Source organism: Physeter macrocephalus, chromosome 6, assembly GCF_002837175.3.
Source record: "Physeter macrocephalus isolate SW-GA chromosome 6, ASM283717v5, whole genome shotgun sequence".
In the NCBI taxonomy this organism is placed as follows: Eukaryota; Metazoa; Chordata; class Mammalia; order Artiodactyla; family Physeteridae; genus Physeter; species Physeter macrocephalus.
The window spans coordinates 15,673,368-15,699,687 of NC_041219.1; the positions used below are offsets into that span (position 1 = coordinate 15,673,368).

At 35.5% G+C, this 26,320-nt stretch overlaps 1 protein-coding gene and 1 long non-coding RNA gene across 14 annotated transcripts in view; one reads left to right on the plus strand and one right to left on the minus strand.

The window, feature by feature from the left end:
- Window positions 1–26,320, plus strand: part of PTPRQ (protein tyrosine phosphatase receptor type Q) — a 213,167-nt gene that overhangs the window by 135,867 nt on the left and 50,980 nt on the right. Inside the window, exons 27-33 of the mRNA XM_024122873.2 lie at window positions 2,119–2,240; window positions 10,806–10,992; window positions 14,324–14,568; window positions 17,172–17,238; window positions 20,332–20,490; window positions 21,058–21,280; window positions 23,284–23,357. Of these exons, the coding sequence (XP_023978641.1) occupies window positions 2,119–2,240; window positions 10,806–10,992; window positions 14,324–14,568; window positions 17,172–17,238; window positions 20,332–20,490; window positions 21,058–21,280; window positions 23,284–23,357 (1,077 nt within the window). The remainder of the gene's footprint in view (window positions 1–2,118; window positions 2,241–10,805; window positions 10,993–14,323; window positions 14,569–17,171; window positions 17,239–20,331; window positions 20,491–21,057; window positions 21,281–23,283; window positions 23,358–26,320) is intronic.
- LOC129391337 (uncharacterized) overlaps window positions 21,243–26,320 on the minus strand; it is an 83,492-nt gene continuing 78,414 nt past the window's right edge. For 12 of the 13 annotated variants that reach the window (XR_003680087.2, XR_003680085.2, XR_003680083.2 and 9 more), the window contains one exon: window positions 22,240–25,627. This is a non-coding gene — a long non-coding RNA (uncharacterized lncRNA). Of the gene's footprint in view, window positions 21,258–22,239; window positions 25,628–26,320 lie in introns of those variants that run through there. The other variant, XR_008617549.1, reaches the window with a different exon arrangement.

The following is a 26,320-nucleotide window of genomic DNA, read 5'->3' on the forward strand; positions in this document are numbered from 1 at the left end:
CTGGTTCTAGGCTCATCTTTCCAATTGCCAGGAAGGCATCTGAATCCTTGTGAGTATCTCAGACTTAATGAGTACAGACCAAATTTATCATCTCCTGCCATAGTCTTATCCCTACCAAAACTACTGTCTGTTCCTGAACGTGCTGTTGTTGTGAATTCTGGCATTACTCTCCCAGTATTAATACATGAGTTAGCTTTTACTACATTCCTCTATTTCACATCTCATCTGCCGTTAAGTTCTTTTTATTAGGTTTTCTGAGGGCTCTGGGATTTATCTCCTCCTATCTCTACCTACTGTCACTCTTCTACTTTTGGGTCTCATCCGATCTCACCTGGCTTTTTGGAAATAGCCTATCTGGGCTCATTGCTTCAGAGCACATATCTTTTTCATAGCTGCATCAGATTTCTTCCTGAATCATTAGAAAAATACTTCCCTTTTCAGAACTTTCATTGACATCCCATTGTTTAAAGAATGAACTTCAAACGCTTTAAGATAATCGAGTGCTCCCTAACTTAGTTCCCAAATGACTGCTTGAAGCTTGTTCCCTACCCTATCCCTCCATTAATGCTGGTCTTCCTGTGATATCTCTATTCCTTAAATTTAGAGATTCTGATTTTTTTTTTGTACCATACATTCCTTGGACAATCTGGTGAAGTGTGTGGACCCCTTCCTAGAGTTATATTTTTCAATTATAAAATAATAAGCATAAGCATAAGATTAAAAAGCATAAGAAAGCCATTCTGCAGAAATAATATTCTGTCTGTGGATCCCATTGTTTATATCTTTGTGGCTTTGCTTATGACCTTCTTAGCAAAGAAGTGCCCCCAAACCTGCCCTTCTGATTATTGAAATCCTTCTCATGTTTCAAAGTCTATTCAGTCCCCAGCTCCTCTCTGCAACTTTACCTTGACTCCCCGCCCAACTGTACTCACCACTTTGCCTTTGCCCTCCCATAGTAGATTATTTGTATTTCTAATTAGTTCTTATCTTTACTTTGCCCTTTGTTAATAATATTTTGTATTAATTTACAAAAAGGGCCAAACACTAAACTTATGGGCTACTTTCACACATTTTGTGTTCGCAGTTCTTTTTAAAACACTGTGAAATATGCATATGAAGAAGAAACCGAGGTCCAGAAACTTTGTCTGACCAAGATCATACAACTTTGCTGTTATAAATTTGAGGAAATGAATATTTTCTCTTCTTCTTTACCCCTTCTCAGGATCTAAGGAATGATATTGTTCAGTAATGTTTGTTCATGTGGATTTAAAAATCAGAAATGCTGGGAAATATTCATCTCCCAATATTTAATTTCCCTGGAATTGTCGAGGGGCCGTGATAGGACAGGGATGTATAAACAGTGTTTCTAGGTCAATGTCTATGTCAAAGTAACTGTGACTAAATCCTTCGTAACATACTGAATACTCTTCTACTTCCTAGTAGTTTCACAAATTGAAATTTCAACACAGGTTTTCATCAGTCAGTTCCTTAAAATATTATTTCTTGTTTTGCACTCTTGAGGAAAGACAACAATAATAAAAGTTAAGACAAATTAAAGAATTTGTTTGGAATCATAATGAACTCAGGAAATGTTTACATTTGTAATAATAAGATCAGTTGTATAACCTATTTCCTATGCTACCCCCTCAGTGAAAACAATAAACCAACCCAATTTATTGATACATTTGTAAGACAATACATTTTAAATATAATTCACTTGAACCAGTTCCACTTTTCTGTAGTCAAATATGTTTAGTTTCTGCAAGTTTTCCTAAAACAACATTGTTAAGCTAACTATTTTACAATAAAATATTGATTTGTTCAAAAAGATTTATTTTAGCAATAGTGATGCTTTCTTTTCAAACTGTTATTTCAAGTTTAAAAATAATGTATTTATGACCGTTAATTTCTCATATGGAAGTTCTTTATGCATAGTAATTATTTTGAAAGTAATTACATCGTTTGATTTGCCAGTGCCTTTTAGCTTGCTGTGAGCTATAAATTTATGTATAATTAATTCATCATGATTATCCTTTTTTACGATCTTTTCTATTATCGTATTGTGGCAAATACTAGCTTAAATGTAGCAAGGTAATTGAGTTTTTTCTATTTTCATAGCTCCAGATGGTCCTCCTGAAAATGTGTATGTAGTAGCAACATCACCTTTTAGCATCAACATCAGCTGGAGTGAACCCGCTGTCATTACTGGACCAACATTCTATTTGATAGATGTCAAATCGGTAAGGCATGTCTTACCTTCTACAAAAGACAGTATAGAGCATGGTTAAGAATATAGGTTTTGGAACCAGACTTTGAATTTTAATCTCAGCTCTGTTAGGCAGCTTACTTAACTTGTTTGTGTTTCAGTGTCCACATCTGTAAAATAAAGATTGATAATACTACCCAGTGTACAGAGATTTTGTGAGGACTAAATTAGAAAATTTGCCTAAAGAACTTAAAACATTGCCTGACGCATAGTAAGTGTTCAATAAATGTAAATAAAGTATCGTCACCATGGTTATTATTGTATTTATCGTCAGGGTATAGATGATGTGTATAAACGAGGTTAAGTTGATAATAATATATTGGTTTAAAATACAGTGAAAACGAACTCAAAACATAAAAGGAGAACGGACAAGGCATTAGGAGAAATATCTCCCAAGTAAGATAGAATCTGAGCTTAATTTTGAAAATAATTGAAGCAGAACATGAAAAGGAAATGGTAATAGAAGTTAGAATAATAGAAAAGTTAGCTTCCTTCAGGAAAGAGCAAGTCGTTCTGGAATCCTTGGTCGAAACTTTCAAGAAGAAAAGGCTGAGAGATGAGGCCAGATCAGGAGCCAGACTTACAACATGTTATGGAGTGTGGGTTTCATGGTAAGGGCAGTGGGGTGCCAATTGTGGAATTAAAGCAGTGTCGGGATACAGATTTCTGTTTTACAGGATCAGTATGGGTGCATTGTAGAGAATAGTTTTAGAGAAGTCCTGGGGGTGCAAAATTAAATAAGGAGACAGGAAACTATAAGAGTAAAACTGGACAAGAAAAGGACAGAGGAAATGGAGTGAGGGAAAACAGAATGAAAAATAATTTAAAACTACAGGATTTGGTGAAAAAAATCTGTGGATGGTGAGTGAAAAGAATAATCAAGGATGACTTTAAGATATATGATTTAGAAAATTGTGCGGAGGAACAGATTTGTAGAGGAAAGGCATGAATTCAGTACTAGATGCACCGACTTTAAGATGCCTGGGAATCCTCCAGTTGAAGATAGCCCATTAGCAGTATTATTTGTGGTTCTGTAGCTCAGGAGAGGAAGTTTGTATTTCCAGATTTGGGAACTGTTGGTGTTTAGATGATAGATGAAATAACATGAGTAGATGAGATTAACTACCCAACATGTACAGACTCTTCCGTAAGAACTAACCTGAGGATAGTATCCTGGGGAATACAAACATTTAAATAAGATGTCCCTGAAGACACCAAATTGGAGTAGCCTTCCAGACAGAAGGAGACCCAAGCATGAGAGTCAAGCCTTTCACCTAAGACAGGGTGCTGCACAATGTGAATAATGCAGAGTTGTTATCTAGGGTTAGAATTGGAAATATCTCCTTGCCAGCCTGCTTGAGCTTTACTGGACCTGATGAGCGGTCTCTTACAGTTGCCTCTAACACATTAAATTAGGTAATTCATGGTGAATTCTCCTCTCCTTCTTGCTGTTTCTATCCATCTCTTGTTTTAACTTTTATGATTTTTTAATGTCTTTATATTATTTCTTAAAGGAAATACTTTCTCAAAAGACGTGTCATGATTAAAAGAAAATTTCAGGGTTTATTGGTACATTTTTCCTCCCATTCAGTCTTCAGTTTATGTTCCTTTTTTAGAGCATATCTGTGAAGATATTTAGTTAATAATTAGCCAAAAATAATCAACACGAATGACAAATGCTCTGGGAATAGCATTAAAAGCAAATAATAAAATGTTAATGCTGTGCTCTATCAAGTAAAAGACACTTTATTAAGGAAAATAGCTCTCTCTTGGAATTTGGTTGTGTTTAGAGGAGGGAAAAATAAAACATTAAAAAAAGCGATTTATAACCTCATTCTCTTAGCATTCTTACTGAGATTAAAAATGAGCAAGGGAAAGAGAAGGATGGAAAGATAACTAATATTGTAATTGCTTATTTCAGTTACATATTAGCTCTTCATATGCATTGTATTATCATATCTTATCTAATAACATTTTGATGTAAATATTATCATCTTCATTTTGCATAAAGGGGAACTGAGGCACAGAGATGATAAATAACTTCTCAAATATTAAGACGTGGCTAAAACCAGTAGACAATGGTGTGATGGAAAATAGGAAAAAACATCAAAAAGCAAATAAAAATTGCCGAACTGAAATATATGCTCACCAAAACACCTTTGGATCAAAGATAGCAAAAATTCAAACAGATCCTAACATTTCACAGTTTCCCTAGGATTCCTGGAACTAAGTTGTCATTTGTTCCTTTTTCCCTTCATTCTTTCAACACACTTTATTTTTTTAATTTTTATATTGGAGCATAGTTGATTAACAATGTTGTGTTAGTTTCAGGTGTACAGCAGAGTGATTCAGTTATACATATGTACATGCATCTATTCTTTTTCAAATCCTTATCCCATTTAGGTTATTACAGAATATTGAGCAGAGTTCCCTGTGCTATGCAGTAGGGCCTTGCCGGTTATCTAGTTTAAATATAGCAGTGTGTACATGTCAATCCCAAACTCCCAACACACTTTTAAATACATTCAGATGCCAGCATTGTGGTACGTGCTGGGTATGTAGAAGTGAACAAGTCTGACGTGGTCATTATCCTTATAGAGTTTATCTGCAGCTCATTTCATGAATATATAACTATCTACCTTCAAAAGTCATTGGCTCGCAGCCCAAAGAAGAACGTATGTCATTGAATTTAGGACTTATGCTGCAGCCTGGCCTCTGCCAAATACTAACCGCAAGGGCATAAAACTCTTCCCTTAAAAGACTCAAATTAAGTAAAAATTGACAATCTTGAATAAAGATATATGGGCTCAGATATCATCCTGGATGATTCTACTGGAAATTAATGCATTTTGTGGCCCTTTGTCAGTCCCTTTATTTTTTAACTTAGCAAATACTTTGTAGCTTCTTTCACCAAGACAAAGATGGAAAACAAAGTTCTGCTTCCAAGTAGCTCACACTCTAGAGAATGGCACCAGAATATAAAGAGCTAATTGTAGAGTATGAGGTATGCAGTCTTTTTTGGAATATAAACTAACAAAGTAATTAAAGTTTCTGTTATGGGGGACATAATATATAGAGGAGACAGCACAGAGAAGATTAAATTTGTTCTGTTCTGGGATGTAAGAATTAAATGGGGGTGTACCAGGTGGGGAAGAGTGCAGGTGGGGCAGGCAAAGGAGAGGGAAATAGAACCAGAATCTAATTACTGACAATGTATATAAAAAAGCCACACTTCAAAAAAAATGGCAGACATTTCATCATAATAATCGATGATCAAATATGAGCAAACAAATTTGGAACTGATTGAAGGGAAATGATGGGTCAAAAAGGTCTGAGGTTTCAGTCCTGGGTAAGTGGACAAATATTAGTTAATGATAGTAGGTTTAGTGAAGAAAGAAAATGAATTTTTCCATATGCTGTATTTGAGGGCCCAGCATTCTTTTTGAATTTTACTGTATATTTTTTAAGATATAGTAGGTCACATGCATGTTATTTCATGTTTTACTACGTGCTATTTGTTATCAATTTTTTAATGGAAGGCATTGGAATAATTTAGTTTTACTTTATAAGACCATGCCCCATGACTTTGGGTAGAGAGGTCTGGACTCTTCAAAGACCTGGGAGTAAATCCTGTCTCAGCTACCAAGTTGCTATGGAATCTTGAGGAATTCAGCTCAACTCAATAAAATCAGAGTTGAAATAGCTATAGTAGTCAGGCAAGGAACATCAAGGAACAGTCACAATGAAGCTTCAGTGATGAATTGGAGACCCCTGCCCCATTAGAGGAGTCACCTGTCACTCATCTCTAGATAATTGTTACCCAGCATGAATATAAGCCTAGTCATAGGGGAAATTTTAAAAGCCCGATTTGTATGTGATATTTAGATGTTGACAACTAATTAAATACATATACACTTTCTACCAGTGGGTGCATGCACCCGATCAATTGGGTTCCTACACTGATTGATTTGTTTTTCTGCCACTTTAGAAGTGGAACACCTCCCTCCACTGCTCTGGTTCGATCTGTTTGACTTTTTGCAGATCTGATATTTTTCAGCCTTTTGCTGTGTTTATCATAGCAACATCGTTTTTAGTTTAAAAAGCTCTTAGAAAAGAGCATTTGAAGAACATATTAAACAAAAAACATCTTTCAAAGTTATGAGAGAGGGTCAAGTTGAAAATGAACTTGATAGGACCGTGTATCCAACTTTTTTTTTTTTTTTAAGATGTTGGGGGTAGGAGTTTATAAATTTATTTATTTTTGCTGTGCTGGGTCTTCTTTTTTGTGCGAGGCCTTTCTCTAGTTGTGGCAAGCGGGGGCCACTCTTCATCGCGGTGCACGGGCCTCTCACTATCACGGCCTCTCTTGTGGCGGAGCATAGGCTCCAGACGCGCAGGCTCAGTAGTTGTGGCTCACGGGCCCAGTTGCTCCGCGGCATGTGCGATCCTCCCAGACCAGGGCTCGAACCCGTGTCCCCTGCATTGGCAGGCATACTCTCAACCACTGCGCCACCAGGGAAGCCCCCAACTTGTTTTTAAGTCTTTCAAGTACTTGAGAGAAGCAGGCATAATAGGATTTCAAACTTGCTGTTGTTCATCTCAGGAAAAGCCCTTCTATTTAGTGCTAGAAACTTTAGCTATGTTTAATCCCTACAGTGAATAGGCCAGACTCTCCATCAAAGACTATGTTTTAATAATGGAGCATAGTTGATTAACAATGTTGTGTTAGTTTCAGGTGTACAGCAGAGTGATTCAGTTATACATATGTACATGCATCTATTCTTTTTCAAATCCTTATCCCATTTAGGTTATTACAGAATATTGAGCAGAGTTCCCTGTGCTATGCAGTAGGGCCTTGTCGGTTATCTAGTTTAAATATAGCAGTGTGTACATGTCAATCCCAAACTCCCAACACACTTTTAAATACATTCAGATGCCAGCATTGTGGTACGTGCTGGGTATGTAGAAGTGAACAAGTCTGACGTGGTCATTATCCTTATAGAGTTTATCTGCAGCTCATTTCATGAATATATAACTATCTACCTTCAAAAGTCATTGGCTCGCAGCCCAAAGAAGAACGTATGTCATTGAATTTAGGACTTATGCTGCAGCCTGGCCTCTGCCAAATACTAACCGCAAGGGCATAAAACTCTTCCCTTAAAAGACTCAAATTAAGTAAAAATTGACAATCTTGAATAAAGATATATGGGCTCAGATATCATCCTGGATGATTCTACTGGAAATTAATGCATTTTGTGGCCCTTTGTCAGTCCCTTTATTTTTTAACTTAGCAAATACTTTGTAGCTTCTTTCACCAAGACAAAGATGGAAAACAAAGTTCTGCTTCCAAGTAGCTCACACTCTAGAGAATGGCACCAGAATATAAAGAGCTAATTGTAGAGTATGAGGTATGCAGTCTTTTTTGGAATATAAACTAACAAAGTAATTAAAGTTTCTGTTATGGGGGACATAATATATAGAGGAGACAGCACAGAGAAGATTAAATTTGTTCTGTTCTGGGATGTAAGAATTAAATGGGGGTGTACCAGGTGGGGAAGAGTGCAGGTGGGGCAGGCAAAGGAGAGGGAAATAGAACCAGAATCTAATTACTGACAATGTATATAAAAAAGCCACACTTCAAAAAAAATGGCAGACATTTCATCATAATAATCGATGATCAAATATGAGCAAACAAATTTGGAACTGATTGAAGGGAAATGATGGGTCAAAAAGGTCTGAGGTTTCAGTCCTGGGTAAGTGGACAAATATTAGTTAATGATAGTAGGTTTAGTGAAGAAAGAAAATGAATTTTTCCATATGCTGTATTTGAGGGCCCAGCATTCTTTTTGAATTTTACTGTATATTTTTTAAGATATAGTAGGTCACATGCATGTTATTTCATGTTTTACTACGTGCTATTTGTTATCAATTTTTTAATGGAAGGCATTGGAATAATTTAGTTTTACTTTATAAGACCATGCCCCATGACTTTGGGTAGAGAGGTCTGGACTCTTCAAAGACCTGGGAGTAAATCCTGTCTCAGCTACCAAGTTGCTATGGAATCTTGAGGAATTCAGCTCAACTCAATAAAATCAGAGTTGAAATAGCTATAGTAGTCAGGCAAGGAACATCAAGGAACAGTCACAATGAAGCTTCAGTGATGAATTGGAGACCCCTGCCCCATTAGAGGAGTCACCTGTCACTCATCTCTAGATAATTGTTACCCAGCATGAATATAAGCCTAGTCATAGGGGAAATTTTAAAAGCCCGATTTGTATGTGATATTTAGATGTTGACAACTAATTAAATACATATACACTTTCTACCAGTGGGTGCATGCACCCGATCAATTGGGTTCCTACACTGATTGATTTGTTTTTCTGCCACTTTAGAAGTGGAACACCTCCCTCCACTGCTCTGGTTCGATCTGTTTGACTTTTTGCAGATCTGATATTTTTCAGCCTTTTGCTGTGTTTATCATAGCAACATCGTTTTTAGTTTAAAAAGCTCTTAGAAAAGAGCATTTGAAGAACATATTAAACAAAAAACATCTTTCAAAGTTATGAGAGAGGGTCAAGTTGAAAATGAACTTGATAGGACAGTGTATCCAACTTTTTTTTTTTTTTAAGATGTTGGGGGTAGGAGTTTATAAATTTATTTATTTTTGCTGTGCTGGGTCTTCTTTTTTGTGCGAGGCCTTTCTCTAGTTGTGGCAAGCGGGGGCCACTCTTCATCGCGGTGCGCGGGCCTCTCACTATCACGGCCTCTCTTGTGGCGGAGCATAGGCTCCAGACGCGCAGGCTCAGTAGTTGTGGCTCACGGGCCCAGTTGCTCCGCGGCATGTGCGATCCTCCCAGACCAGGGCTCGAACCCGTGTCCCCTGCATTGGCAGGCATACTCTCAACCACTGCGCCACCAGGGAAGCCCCCAACTTGTTTTTAAGTCTTTCAAGTACTTGAGAGAAGCAGGCATAATAGGATTTCAAACTTGCTGTTGTTCATCTCAGGAAAAGCCCTTCTATTTAGTGCTAGAAACTTTAGCTATGTTTAATCCCTACAGTGAATAGGCCAGACTCTCCATCAAAGACAGACTATGTTTTAATAAATTATACAACTATATTTAATATACCTAAGCATACTCATTTGTACACATTTAATAATTATGACATCTATGTTAATTAATTGATTCTTTCCTTACTTAGTGCCTTGCATGGTGCTAGATCAGTTTTTCAAACTTCAGTTATGACCAGCATTTTTTAAATGAATTGGAATAAAATTAAAAAGAGCAGAAAATATCAAAGTGCATTTCAGAAGTTGTATTTCTGAAAAGCAATTTTCAGTTATAAAGAATACACACACACACATCCTGAATTATGTTGCAAAATGTGTTTCATGTTTGTTGGTCATGGTAAAAAAAAAATTGCAAATTTCTGTGCCGGCTACTTCAGATCAGTTTTTTCTAAATCATGAAAATACTTTAAGTAGATATTATCACCCCAGTCTTACATATACAGAAAGTAAGAGAGCATAAATGACTTATCAAATGCAACTGGAGTTATTAGGTGACCAGATTGGGATTTGAACCCTTGATGGCTGGGTACCAACCTCTATAAAACATTGGAGTATAAAAATAAACAAATGGGACCTAATGAAACTTAAAGGCTTTTGCACAGCAAAGGATGCCATAAACAATTACAATAGCCAGGACATGGAAGCAACCTAAGTGTCCGTCGACAGATGAATGGATAAAGAAGATGTGGCACATATATACAATGGAATATTAACCATAAGAAACAAAATTGAGTTATTTGTAGTGAGGTGGATGGACCTAGAGTCTGTCATACAGAGTGAAGTCAGAAAGAGAAAAACAAATACCATATGCTAACACATATATATGGAATCTAAAAAATAAAAGGTTCTGAAGAACCTAGGGGCGGGACAGGAATAAAGACGCAGAAGTAGAGAATGGACTTGAGGACACGGGGAAGGGGAAGGGTAAGCTGGGACGAAGTGAGAGACTGGCATGGATTTACATATACTACCAAATGTAAAATAGCTAGTGGGAAGCAGCCGCATAGCACAGGGAGATCAGCTCAGTGCTTTGTGACCACCTAGAGAGGTGGGATAGGGAGGGTGGGAGGGAGACGCAAGAGGGAGGAGGTATGGGGATATATGTATATGTATAGCTGATTCACTTTGTTATAAAGTAGAAACTAACACACCATTGTAAAGCAATTACACTCCAATAAAGATGTTAAAAAAAAATTGGAGTATAAATTTCATTGACTGCAGAGATGATTTCTGCTTGTTCTGATTAATTGTGATTGATTTTTTTCTTTTACTTTCAATTGTTGAAATAATTATAATTAGTAAACTGTTAAAGTAGCACTTTGGATTTCCCAGGTCTGTCTGACTGTAAATAAAAGAATTTTAAAATCTTGGCTAGAAAAATATACCACTCGTACCTTTCTGTTATTATGTTTTAGTGATTTGTATCTCAAGTGCTGCTTCCTTTAATTGTTAGCTATTTTTTCCTGTAGGTAGATAGTGATGAATTTAATATTTCCTTAATCAAGTCAAATGGAGAAAATAAAACCATAGAAATTAAAGATTTGAAAATATTCACAAGGTATTCCGTGGTGATCACTGCATTCACTGGAAATATTAGTGCTGCATATGTGGAAGGAAAGTCGAGTGCTGAAGTGATTGTTACTACTTTAGAATCAGGTAAGGTTTATTTTTCATGCTAAAAATTGACTGAGTTAAGTGTCTCTCTTACAGTTTCTCACACCTTACCCTACAAAGCATATGTGTTAAAAGAAATTTTTTAAGCATATAAGTTTAAAATTCAGTGACTCACTGTGACTGACAAAAGTAAAGCTTTGTATTTACATTTATGAGGCAAAGTGGAATTATGTAGAATAATCAATACTTGTAAATACAAAAATAAATTAGTTCATAATAAGGTAACCAATTGTACTTTTTTGCATTTATTTAAACACTATTTCAGAAGTTGAGTTACCTTGCCTAAGAGATGATTTTGTCCAACTCTCTATAGCCAATAAAGCTTCACCTTAAATTCCATTTTAATTATTTCTCTCCCATGGTTTAAATGCACATTAAAGTAATAATACTCTATTATTAAATAATCTAGAATTCAAAATTAGAACCCAGGTTATGTTTTACCATATCTGTTTTCTTCACTTAGTTAAGTGACATGTTTTATTACATAATCTATTTGATAAATGTCAGAATCTATACAGATTTCCTCCAGTTCCTATGAACAGGGTCTGAATGAATAATAAGATTGTAACCAATAAGAATTTAATGTGGAAAGTCAACTTCCCAGAACTCGCTTGCCCCATCCTCCTCCTGATGTTCTTTGCCACCAGATATATCTTTGGAAAGAGCACATGAAGGGATGTGTTGCTATAGTTTATTTGTTGCTATCTGTAAGGTAAGTATAGGAGGTAAAATATTTTTTAGCTAGTCTTTTCATTATGCTACATACTCTGTTGTCTATAAACTTACGGATCTAAATTGAAAAGTACATCCTATCAGCACCCTAAAATTCTTCTTGTTTCCAAGGTAAAATATTTTTTAGCTAGTCTTTTCATTATGCTACATACTCTGTTGTCTATAAACTTACGGATCTAAATTGAAAAGTACATCCTATCCTCAGCACCCTAAAATTCTGCTTGTTTCCATTTTGTGGCCATGTATATTCCAGGTACTTATTTTCTTATTATACTTTTTGCACTTCTCCCCCATCCTACCTATCTGTGAGGAAAGTTGCTGCTAAACTTATTCACATTCACACCACAAAGCATTGATTGCAAATCCTAATTTGCTAACTCTTCCAAGGATATCATAGTTTAATAAATTTCTACTAAACCTCTAAGAGTAGAATTTTAGATGTCAAACGAAAGATATTTGGAGGATAGAAGGTTCTTTCTAGCATTCAGATAATTCTTTCATGTATTCAGCTTTAAAGCTGATCCTAATTTTAGAGAAACAATTCTTATAAAAAGAAAAAATATATGTTTCTTATGTATCATAAAAATGTATAACAGCAAATGTTGTGAAAATGTGTGTTGAACCAATTTAACCTTTATTTCAGCTATGCATTTTTTCATCCTGTGATATTTGGCACAATGACATGTTTATTTGCTTTTCTCTCTTTTTTTTTCTCACTGTTATTTATTTACTTACTTTTTGCTTGCCATAGGGCACTATCTCTAGGGATGTTTGCAACAATATCTGAATATCTGAATCATTGACAGCCAAATATTAACAGCCTTTTCATGGAAATTCTTTACTTAGAATTTTAGAATTTAGAATGGAATATCCATTTCAATGTGATCAAAATAAGATATGTTCATTCAATGAGTCATTTATTTAAAGAACACTGATTATGTTGTACAACAAAAACTAGTCCTTCATAAAATTATTCATAAGTAATTTTATCCTCATGTGTATCATTCTAAAATAATTATTTATTGATATTTAGCTAGTTATATGTTAGGATAACTTTTATTTATCAAAAATAAACTGGAATATCTAGAACATAAAGAAATCTTAAAATTCAACACTTAAAAAGAATCCAATTAGCAAATTGACAACGTGAACAGATATTTTACCAGAGAGGAAATATGACTGGCAAATAAACTCATGATAAGACAGGTTTTCAACACCATTAGCTATTGGGGAAATGCAAATTGAAACCACAGTGATATACCACTATACATCTACTAGAACAAATGAAATAATAATTTTTAAAATAGTGGTAATACCAAATGTTGGAAAAGATGCAGAAATACTAGTTCTCTCATACATTGCTAGTGGTAATGTAAAAGGATATAGCTACAATGGAAAAATAGTTTGGTGATCTTTTATATACTACCAAATGTAAAATAGCTAGCTAGTGGGAAGCAGCCGCATAGCACAGGGAGATCAAGATCAGCTCAGTGCTTTGTGACCACCTAGAGGGGCGGGATAGGGAGGGTGGGTGGGAGACATAAGAGGGAGGATATATGGGGATATATGTATATGTATAGCTGATTTCCTTTGTTAGAAAGCAGAAACTAACACACCATTGTAAAGCAATTATACTCCAATAAAGAGGTTAAAAAAATTTTTTTTTTTAAATGTACTTACTACATGATCCACCAATTACACTCTTGCGCAATTATCATAGAGAATTGAAAACTTAATGTCCATGCAAATATCTGTATATGAATGTTAATAGAAGACTTATTAGTAATGACAACAACAGAATAACTGGAAACAACCCAAATGTTTTTATAAATTAAACTCGTACATCCATAAAATGGAACACTACTCAGCAATAAAAATAGAATGAACTATTGATATATACAATAACCCTGATGGACCTCAAGGTCACTGTGCTATTGTCTTTTGCAAATGACAGAACTATGGAGATGGAGATTGATTAGTGTTGTGAGGAGGCATGGAGTGCAAGTCTAAGGGGAGAGCAAGAGGACATTTCTTTATGGTGATGGAATAGTTTTGTATCTCGTTTCTGGTGATGGTTACAGGAATCTACACATGGGATTAAATTGCATAGAACTACACGCAGATACAGGAAAGCATGAAAAATGGTGAAAACTGAATAACGTCTATAGTCAACATTGTACCAGTGTCTGTTTCCAGGTTTGATATTAAACAACAGTTATATAAGATATCACCACTGGGGAAAGCTGGGGGAAGGTTACAGGGGACTTTTGCAACTTCCTGTGAGTCTACATTATTTTTAAGTTCAGAGTATCATAGAAATGCATTCTGTATAAAAATATATATATTATAAAAGGCTAAATAAATAAGCAAATAAATTGGATCACTGTTACGGTTTCTGTGATTTATAGATTCAATGATTCTATAATGCGTCAGCCATTTTGCTTGTTTTCAAAATTAAATGGCTTAAATGATCTGTGTAATACTCTTTATAAACAGAAACTTGAAGCAAATCAGTTTTATATGGACATCAAAATGAACACAAATTTTTTAAAAATTGTAATTGCTAAATATTTCATTTCAGTCCCTAAGGACCCACCGAACAACATGACATTTCAGAAGATACCAGATGAAGTTACAAAATTTCAGTTAACATTTCTTCCCCCTTCTCAACCTAATGGAAATATCCAAGTGTATCAAGCTTTGGTTTACCGAGAAGATGACCCCACTGCTGTCCAGATTCGCAACCTCAGTATTATCCAGGCAACGGACACATCTGTCATTGCAATGTTAGAAGGACTAAAAGGCGGACATACATACAACATCAGTGTAAGAATACATAGCTTTTAATTATTCACCTCTCTTACAAAGTTGATTTACAAACTCAGCATTCAAAAATACTGCAGCTTATGTATATAATACATTTTTCCTATCTTTTCGTGGGATCGCTTAAGACATGCCAACTGAAAATAAATTTGGAGAAACAAAATTGCTGATTTCCTATTTTAATACAGCGAGTCCTCTGAAAATATGTATACAACAAAAAAGTTTGCACAATTATAGTGGAAATCCAGAAATAAAGCAGGAAGAAAATCCACGTTAAAAGTTAAAGAGCAGTGACCCCTGCTCGCCGAAACTAGAGAAAGCCTGCGAGCACCAATGAAGACCCAACGCATCCAAAAATAAATAAGTAAATACATAAAATCGTTAAATAAAAGTTAAAGAGCAGATATATATAATGAGATGATTCTGCCTAAAGAAAAACTTTTTGTGTGATTATAGGTGGAAAATGGAAAAACAAATTTCAAAGGCAAAAGTCAGAAATAACTGATTGAAATTCACATGTATTTCACACAACTATTATTAAAAGCTAATATTTTACATCTTAATTCTAAATTATACATTTGGTAAAGTAAATATGTATGTGAGTTCATATACATACAGACACATACACAATTTGTTTCATCCTTTCACTATTTTTGCATGTCTTGGAATTTTCAAACAGAATCATATAGTTCAGAAAATCATCTTTTAGGCAACATAGAATTCACCCTATACATTCAAGTAGCTCCATAACTAATCTTCCTATCAACACTTTATATCAGAAAACTCATTAATAATCTGTGTTGTTTCCCTCGCGAACTTTATATCTCATTATATAATCTGACTTGCTAGGATTCTTGCTGCACGTACCATTAAATGAACCCCCGTTGTAGAAGATCTATTAGAAGGTGGTGGTTAAGGGAATGAACTGACCTAGGTTAAAATTCTGGCTCTGCTAGTTTCTTTCTGGGCAATTTCCTCAAATCTGTGCCTCAGTTTCCTTATCTGAAAAATTAGTAATAAGAATAGTAATTTCTATGTAGGCTATTAATAGTTATGGTAGGTAGCAAGTGTTGTAACAGTTTTGGCTCTTGCAAATAAAAGAAAAAACAGGAAATAAAGTAAAACCAATTCATAATTTAAAGAAAAACAAATCTGATTGTTTGCAAAGTGCAACATAGTGTCCTCAACACCTGAGAGTTTATTAGAAATGTGTAACTTTTGCACCTGTCCCAACCTACTGAATCAAAACCTACAGATCTTCATTCAACAGGGTTTGCAAGTGACTTCTTTGCTCACTGCAAGTTGAGAAGCACTGCCCAACTTTATTATCTCACTTAAAGGTTAGATTGTAAAGAAATAAAAATAATTAAGCATAACATCACTTTTTATTTTGAATACTTCCTTTTTAAAATTACATGCACCAAAAATATTTCCTTTAGATATTTTTAAGCTACATTTTATGGGATTGGTTTATTTAGTATACCTAACCACATCACGTATATTACTATTTTAATTCAATCAAAATACTTCTGAAACTATTCAGGGGGTGGAGGGTGGGTCACTAATGTATGAAACAAATTTATTAATTCCAATAAAGATATATTCTGAATTGCGTTTATTGAATACAATGAAACTGGCCAAGAACAGTCTTTATTTTACATAGCAAGATAAAGTGAATAAGAGCCTGTGTCTGCAGCTTCCTAAGCACAAAGTTAATTGAAAGGATTCACATTTGTGTAAATCACCTGCTGTAGATACAAACAGAAATGCTTTATGTGTATATGCTGCATTATGCGGGGTATAGCGTCAGATACTTTGGGGCAGGGGTGAGGCAGGGCATACAGGCCAACTTTCAGAGGGATGATTTAACACAGGAAAACTGGGAGGCTGAGGAATAGGGTTTCATCTCAGAAGGAAAAAAAAGCGTCTTGAATATGGATTTAAAGAAAGCCGGAGTTAACCTAGCTACAGAGAGAAGGAACAGATGTTAGAGTAGATGAAGAGAGAGTGTAGACATAGTGACTTTTCTGCTCTTTCCTCCTAAAGGTTCAAATTGAAGCCACATCATTCTTGGTCTGTACGATAGGGCTGTTTAGGTCACTCAGCCTTTGTTCTCAGGGCTTAGTACCATAATATCAGTTGTAAGAACTATTTTATTGCTAACGTTCTTCCTCCATATATTAATTTGAGTGCAAGAAAATATAATTAACAGACTATATGAATTGTTTTCAAAGGTGCAATCTTTTTTTAAAATTAATTTATTTATTTTTGGCTGTGTTGGGTCTTCGTTTCTGTGCGAGGACTTTCTCCAGTTGCGGCAAGCAGGGGCCACTCTTCATCGCGGTGCGCGGGCCTCTCACTATCGCGGCCTCTCTTGTTGGGAGCACAGGCTGGCTCACGGGCCTAGTTGCTCCGCGGCATGTGGGATCTTCCCAGACCAGGGCTCGAACCCGTGTTCCCTGCATTGGCAGGCGGATTCTTAACCACCCTGCCGCCAGGGAAGCCCCCAAAGTGCAATCATTTTAAAATGACATATAACCATAATTAGTTATACATACACATATGCAATAATTTGAAAATAATAACAAGGTGTTTCTTTGTTTTAGGTTTATGCCATCAATAGTGCTGGTGCAGGGCCAAAGGTTCAAATGAGAATAACCATGGATATTAAAGGTACATGAGCTGCCTTCCCATGAAATACTATTGTCTTAATCAAAGAGTAATTATAATTTGTATTCTGTATTAGAGTTAAGGATGTAGTTAAGCTTTTAAACGATGCATATGCATATAATAAGCATATATTAAGTAATAAGTAATGTATGCTTATTCAGGCTATAATTAAAATGTCTAAATCATAATGCAAATTACCATGTTAATTACAGAGAATGCCCACTGCTATTTATATTTCTTTTCTGCTAAATGTAAACTTTTCTGAGACAAAGTTTATAATTGTATTTTATGTTTTTAAGATTTCATTGAAAAGAAAGCTCCTTTAAATTACCCATGACTAGACTTTGACTAGTTCTAGATTCCTTGACTGATCTTTATTTTGAAAGTCAGATTCTTTTCAGTTAATCAAATAGTGCTTACTGAACTACCATATAATCAACTTTATGATTCTGACTATAAAAGTAGATCTATCAATTCATTATTGACAGGGATTTTTTTTCATAGAAAATATACAAAAATTTGGAGACTGCCTCCCCCACCAAATTCCACAAAAGCCATAAGAGATTATTAAGAGGACTTCAGGGGCATTCAGTCATTCAAGGTGCCTTCTCAAGACTGAAAATATGCACACAGTTTTGCCACTTCTCTAAAATCCTGTGTAAAACCTGCAGAGAGATTAAAAAAAAAAAGTGTATTGATCTTTAGTAGAATTCCACCTAATGCTCCTCTCTCTGAAACAAAAAGTAGCTTTTCTCAGTCTTTGGTAAGCATAGCACAGCACAGTGATTAAAAGTGCCAGCTTTTAGGCTGAGTCTAGAGTCAAGTTGCTGAGGTTGAATTCTGGATTGGCCACTTGATACCTGTTTGACTTTGGACAAGTTTCTTAACACCTATAAGCCTGTATAATGGAGATAATACTAGTTCCTACCTCATAAGTTGCTGTGAGGATTAAAAGAGATAATCTTTGAAAAACCCATGGGATAGTGCCTGGAAACAAGCATTGTTAAGAATAAGAAATAATCACTATAAGATGAAGCTGATAAATTTTACTTTTTTATCAATGGGTAGTTTATATAACTATAATACTATTTGTGTTATTTGCTTTTAGTTGATAAATATGTACTTGGAATGTACAAACTCCTAAAATCTAAAAAATATCAGCTACTTTAGAAAATGACTTCATAAAGAAGAGCTTACCTCATACCATCCTAATTTCTCTTTGTTATTTAGTGGCAGACATATTCATATATTCAGTATACAGTTAACAACAGATGCATTATATTTATTTAGTAAAACTTCCCATTTCAGATACTTTGCTCATCCTCAGGTAGAGATGACTAGTTCTGACTTCCCATGCCTTACATAGGGCGGATAGACTCATGACCAGTTATCTAGAGAAGATATATGAGTACTAGGGGCAGTGGTTCAGTCCTAGAGAAATGAATTTTTCTCCAGTAATATGCATGATTTTATTAATGACATGGAGTGACACTGAATGAATAGTTGCCTCATTAAATTTGCATTTGACAGATAATTACCGAGTTGGATAGTACTGCCAGATTCCTCAAACTGGAAACCTTGTCTTGGGGACTCCCCAGTGGCCTCTCTCAGAGTTTCTCAGGACTCCCTGAAGGCTGAGGCCCTTCCTGCTGAATCCTTCCGTCCTTCCTTCTCCCCATTCACACGTGTCAAGCCTGTGATCTGTGATCTTGCCACCTGCTCTTGGCTCCCTGCCCCTTTATTCTCATAGATATTTTCCCCAATAAACTTCTATACATCTAATGTCATCGTAACTTTTATGTCTCAGAGGAGTGAGCTAAGGGATCAAGTCAAAAAGATTTGGTTCCAGTCTTGATAGTTCCCTCTTACTGCTATGTAGCATAAGGCCATTTTCCTCATGTATAAAATAGAAATGATATTGCCAATTTTATGGCATTGTCGAGAGACTTTTTAAAAAGATTTTATAAATATGAGAATTAAGGTTTGATTAAGCAACTTACTGATGCTCAGCTAGTGATGTAGCTATAAGATGAAATGAAACAAGAGGAGCTTCTACAAACATTGATTTTGGAGATACTTGCACGCATTGACGGTAAAATGTGAATTGTCATGGCACTTTTAGAAATTATTCTGGCAATATCTGTTAAAGTTAAAAGTACATGTTTCTTTTGTTCCAGAAATTCTGCCCTTGGGAATATAGTCCATAGAAATAAAAGGATCAGTAAATAAGGCTAAATGTATAAGGCTGAGTAGTGAAGCAAATGTTCAAAACCTGAAGGAAAAGTGAACTCCCATCACTAGATGAATGATTGAATAAATATGATGCAGTTGCACCATGATATACAACATAGTCATTAAGAAGAATGAGTTAGCCAGAACTTGGTGACTTGAAAAGATTTACACAAGTCTTATTTAAGTGAGAAAAACAATATGTGGGGTAATTATACTACTTAATATAGCACCATTAAAACATATCAGTGAGAATCATCCATTATGTATGACTTTATGTATTTTTATATGATTATGTGAACATAGAGAAAAAAATGTGAGGATACCAACCAGATGTTTGGTATGGATAACTGCAGGGTTAGAGGGCAGGGCTCCTGGTATGACTAGAATAGAAACCGGTAAACCAGCTAAAGGAAGTAAAAGAAAAAAAAAAACATGAAAATACTAGTATGATTTAATGATTTGTGAAACAAGAGGAGCTTCTACAAACATTGATTTTGGAGATACTTGCACGCATTGACGGTAAAATATTATAAATATAGTTTATAAATTATAAATTAGTTTATAAATTATATATATATAAATTATAAATATAGTTTGAATTTCTTTAATATATAAAGAGGAGTCAGATGTCTGAAAATCACACCTGGGTCCCATTATCTTAGGCAAGTCTCAAATATATAATTATACCATTAGGAGGTAATAATTGCTAAATATCTGCTGTATCCAAACAAAAATCTGTTTCATTTGTTATTTATATTTGTCATCACTTTATCTGTAAATTACTGCGTGAAAGGAGAATTCAAAATGATTTTCTTTGCAGAAACAAAAAATGAATTGGTAGTGATATTTCTTCTTTGCTTATAGCTCCAGCACGACCAAAAACCAAACCAACCCCTATCTATGATGCCACGGGAAAACTTCTTGTGACTTCAACAACAATTACAATCAGAATGCCAATATGTTACTATAATGACGACCACGGACCAATCAAAAATGTACAGGTGCTTGTAGCAGAAGCAGGAGGTATCATCACATGCCAGCTTATCTTGTCAAACTGCAGTGTGTGAACTGCTGAATGCTAAAGACATTTCAACTCAAAATTAGTAATATAAGGTTGACTCCTGATTATTACACATCTCTTGAGTTTAATAGATTGCCAATATTATTATTAATTTATTATCATTAATTTTACTGATCATTAATATATGCCTAAAATATTTTACCAAAATTTAAAAAGGCATGGTTAAAATATGTGATTTATTCATTCCATATGCTGGTAGGATTGTTTTGATTTTGGCAGGATGGAGTCTTGACAGCTTCTTTGGAGGTGTGAAAGAGAGTTAGTTACCTTTGACTGAGGAATGTTTTTTCTGAGAAGTCATTCTTCACAATGCCTATGGATTCATGTGTGATGGGAATGGATAGGGTTCCCTAATTATCCAGGTAGATCAGCGGAATCATCCCTGGTGGTTCACAGAGTGACAGATGTTGCATCCAGATTTTCCTCATGCAATTATAGAAACACCCTTTATAAATACGAAAATACATTTGGATATTACTTGTAATCGTTATTCTTTTTTCTGAAAATAGCTCAGCATGATGGAAATGTAACAAAGTGGTATGATGCATATTTTAATAAACCAAGGCCATATTTTACAAACGAAGGCTTTCCTAATCCCCCATGTACAGAGGAAAAGACAAAGTTTAGTGGCAATGAAGAAATTTACATCATAGGTGCTGATAATGCATGTATGATTCCTGGCAATGAAGACAAAATCTGCAATGGACCTCTGAAACCAAAAAAGCAATACTTGTAAGTATACATTATGCTTACTATGCATCATGTTAGCAAGCTAGCTGACAACGTTCATCATCCATCTACCCCTCCTGTCATCTTTCCAGTAAGTGCTGGGCATCCATAATGTATTGTGACCTAATGCACGATAAAGATCAACAAGGCATTGTCCTTACATCCCGTAAACATACAGTTGTAGGGAAAGTAGGCAAGCTTAAAAGTAATTACGGTTTGATGTGTTAAGTGACTAAGGGCAATATGAAAAATGTGCAAATTGGAGAACACAGGTAGAATTTAATTCTTTCTGTAAAGGGCAACGTGACTAATGTGTACTATTTTGTGTTTTTCACTCATTTCTCTGCCATGCATGCTAATGTCAGGTTTTTAGAAACATGATCCTAGTCTTTCAGTTAATTATGGCTTCAGTTTACCTCAGTCATAGCAATCATTTTCAGCTTTTCATACTATCAAACAACTGAATGAGGAATTGAAATCTTTACAATTCACTTTAATATTTGGTATTGTGTAGATTATAATAATCTAATATAAAAACCAATGCTGATATTTTAGCTTTATTAAATGCTTTGCTAAATTGGTTACTTTTCTCCTACTAAATTGACTGTTATTTTGTGTCATGACTATAATTTTTTAATTATTTAAATTATTTAATTTCCAAAATATAATTTTTACTACTAAATTTGAAAAATACAGCTAGTTTCATTTTTGCCTGCTAAAGCACTGTTAAATTCTTCATAAACATCCTAGGACAAGTTAACATTAGAAAAGTTAGAGAAGTTAGGCATTTGAAAAAAGAATGGGTTACTAAGTTATGGCCTGAAATTAATCATCATACAATAACAGTTACAGAAATGATATACCACAAAGTTTAATATTTATCCAAGAATTGTTGATTTTACATTTTTTCCAAAACATTTCATATAATCCATAAAATCATAAGAATTTGAGAAGAGTAGGGATTAAATTCTGAAGTGCAATTTATTAATGTAGATTGGTTTTATATTTTAAAATTCTTGTAGGTTCATAGTTTTGTTTTTTTAAAGAGTACGGATTTCTTTTTTAAAATAAATTTATTTATTTATTTTTGGCTGCGTTGGGTCTTCGTTGCTGCCCGCGGGCTTTCTCTAGTTGTGGCGAGCGGGGGCTACTTTTCGTTGCGGTGCGCGGGCTTCTCACCATGGTGGCTTCTCTTGTTGCGGAGCATGGACTCTAGGAGCACAGACTTCAGTAGTTGTGGCATGCAGCCTCAGTAGTTGTGGCTCGTGAGCTCTAGAGCACAGGCTCAGTAGTTGTGGTGCATGGGCTTAGTTGGTCCAAGGCCTGTGGGATCTTTCTGGACTGGGGCTTGAACCCATGTCCCATACATTGGCAGGTGGATTCTTAACCACCGTGCCACCAGGGGAGTCCCATACTTTTAAAATAAGGTAAATTTCGGTTGCCTCTGTGGTGACAGAATCATCCAGTGATTTTTAAGATTGATTTTCTTCTGCATCCATTTTGTATTTCATATGTCATGAAAGCACAGAAAGTAAAAATACAGCTGTGCACACTTGGAATTAAGCATTGTTCTTCATTTGTTTATATTTGAACAGGATAAGTTTTATATGACTATTCTAAATCTGGCTTACTGGCATTTTCAAAGGTGGCTGAGGTGTAACAGTTATTATGCTTTATATTTATAAAGTGTGCTTGTGCAGACATTCAGTGGTTTCATCCAAATAAATCTGTGGAGGAGGTGATCTACTTCATTTGATTAACCTGCTGACTATTCATGAGTCTGGTCAAATTTTTGGTCACTCTCTCATGAAGTTCAAGAGGTCCATGTACAAGATAATTTCACGTAAAGATATTATTTATTTGTCCTGATGGTGATTGATTTCCAAGTTTACACTTTGTAAGTTAATTTTCTCTTTAACAAAAATGTCTTTTTCACAGCCATTTGTTAAATTGTTCATAGAAAAAAAAGTCATATGGTATGTAAATTGTTGTTTTTTATTTCATAGATTTAAATTTAGAGCCACAAATGTCATGGGACAATTTACTGACTCTGATTACTCTGATCCTGTTAAGACTTTAGGTAAGACATATTTTGTAGTTTAATTTCATTTATAATCTCAACACGCTTAATCACAGCTGTAACATTGATTAGTAAATGTATTAATCCATGACGAATGTTCTCAAGGATAAAATCATTTCAAGGTTAATTATCCTGACTAAGGAAAAAATAGTATTTATAATACTCTTTTAAGTGATGGATGTTCCATCTATTCAAATCTGGACATAGACTTCAATAGGGTATTTGGTCTAGGCTGATGTGTGGAACATTACACTAAGCGAATATTTATTTGGCTGTTTAATATGTAATCTTATATGTAAAACATTTTTGCTTCATAAAAAAAGAAAAAAGGATTATGGAAATTTTCCTGAAATAATCCTAAAGATAGAAGCTTACCTGTCTTTTAAAATTTTATTTTCTTTCTGATCAACTCTGAGGTTTTCAATTATATCCACCCAGTCAGGCCTGAATAAAACATCAATACAATTTAGTCAGATGCAAGTATATTTCTTCTTCCTTTTCTCCTCCTTCCTCTCCCCCTCCTGCTCTCCCTACTACGGCTACTACTTCTTCTCTTCCCCCTCCTCCTCCTTCTTCACCACCAACCTATCTAACATTAAATATTCTGGGCCAGACATACTCTGAGGCTCTTTGTATGTATTCACTGATGGGCTCTTCACAGCTATCCTTTAATGTAGGTCAGTGGTTCTCAACCAGTGATTTTACTCTCCAGGGGACATTAGGCAATGTCTGGAGCCATTTTCGGTTGGGTTGTCACAATTGTGCGGGCTGAGCTAGTGGCATCTAGTGAGCGGAAAGGCCAGAGATGCTGCTACCTATCCTACAGCGCATAGGACAGCCCCTCCAGCAAAGCGTTATCTAACCCACAGTCAATAGTGCTGAGGTTCAGAAACCCTGTTAGGTGCCAGTGTTAGTTCCACTTTACAGATGAGGAAACCACAGCCCAGATTAAGTAATGACGTGGCTCTGCTGGCACAAATTTTACAACCATTACAATACAAATGCAGGATTTAGACCTGGATTCAAATCTTGGCTCTACCACTTGAGAAAATAATTTAATTTCTATAAACCTCAGTTTCCTTGTTTGGAAAATGGTGATATTATCTGCCTTGAAAGATTTATGTAAAATAATATAGGTAAAGAATATTTTATAGTGATAAAGTGTTCAATGCTTAATAGCTTCTTTTTGGATGAGTTATAATGGAAGATTTTAAAAATATATTTTCTTAGGAGAAATTGTTTCCCTAGGACTTCTCTGAGTAAATCACAGCTACTTCCTCTGTGTCAGGCTCTGAGAGAGTGGAACTTTGTGTGTTGTTCTGATCCACAGTATATCCACGGTATATCATGAATGCAATAGATTTCAGTGATAGTTATGGCTGGAAGAAGATAAAAAATGTTCCACCCTTTTCAGTTAGAAATTCTCATCTGGTTGTGGAACATTAATTGTATAAAAAGCCAGTTTCTGCAGCCTCCACTTAGTTAAGGAAACTTTGGATCTTGAAGGAACGAAGCGGCACACGGTTTGCTACATTAATGTTTATAGGGGAATAACCTATAAATTTCGTTGGCTGTGCTGTCTGCTTAAATTCCATAAAATCACTGGTTTGATTAATTTTACGTAATCAATCATTTTTAAATCAGCTGACTAGACTTGTGGTTTTGAAATTGTGTCAGGTGTTTCTGCATTTGATAGGTGAGTTGATCACACCCTGACACCACCACAGAAAATGTTTTGATGGCATCAACTTAACTTCCTTTAGGTTATAGCATTCAGAAACTACGTATTATCACAGCTAAATGGTGACCCGGTATATTTACTGATGGAAGATAAGAAACCCGGTATATTTACTAATGGAAGATAAGAAACATAGTACAAGTGGATTAGCTCATATGTCTTAGAGAGATGACATTTTGAGGATGCGGTGCTAAAAAGAGATCACTTTGTTGTGTTGTTTGCTGTGTGCTGTTCATCTCATAGCTTGCTGGTTTTATATAGATTATTGATATGAGAACAACATATTCAGCCAATTATCTGAAAGGTAAAGTTGAGACATCTAGGTTAACAGGAATGAAAGAGGGAAACCAAGCATCAGGAACCATGGTGTAGAGGGATGTGATTCCCAGATTCTGCTAAGTGGCTTCCCTTTGGCCAAGGATGGGCCTCATCCATCACTTTGGCCACAGGTAGTCTCAAGATGTCCCTCAGTGACGGTCTTCTCTTTCTTTCTTTGTCTCTCAGCCAAGGCAGTGGAATACAATAAATAATTCTAGAAGATAAAAGAAATACACCATCAGTTTTCTGATTCCCCTTTTGGAATCATCACCACCACCCAAGTCATCCAGGTGCTAATATTTGTGTGCCCTGGTAACGGCAGGAGTGTAAGGGGATGTAAGATGTATAATGAACGGCAGAGCACCAGAACCTGTCAAGGTCAGAATAGGAGGGACTAGGGAAACACAGGCTGGGCACAGTCAGTGAAATGCCATTGGGTTGGTAAGGGGCAGTGACAAGGAAGAGTCCCACATATCTACGATCAATTTTTCAGGGTTCATATGCTATTTGGAGACCAGTGACACCAGGATAGCCTTTCAGGCTCCTCCTTAGGGTGGCCTTCCATGGGCTCTCTCCTGATAGCAGCTTTATAATAGGAGTTTGCTCTCTAATGCTTACTCCGATTGACCACATAAAATTCTGCTATCTATCTAGATAGTTATTTGTAGCTAGGAAAACAGTGCTGGGCAGGAGTGGAGGAAATTAAAAGGAGTGCAAACCTCAGTTGTGGTGAAATGAAATGTTCAGATTTGGAATATGGTGTGTACCACTGGAGCAGAATTCCTTGATGTCCATCAGAGTAGCCCAGTCATTTTGCTGGTTAATGGATGTAACACCGTCTATTTCTGGCCTCATATTAATTTTTTACCTGGCTATTGGATATTGTGGTTCTGTGTATATCAGATTC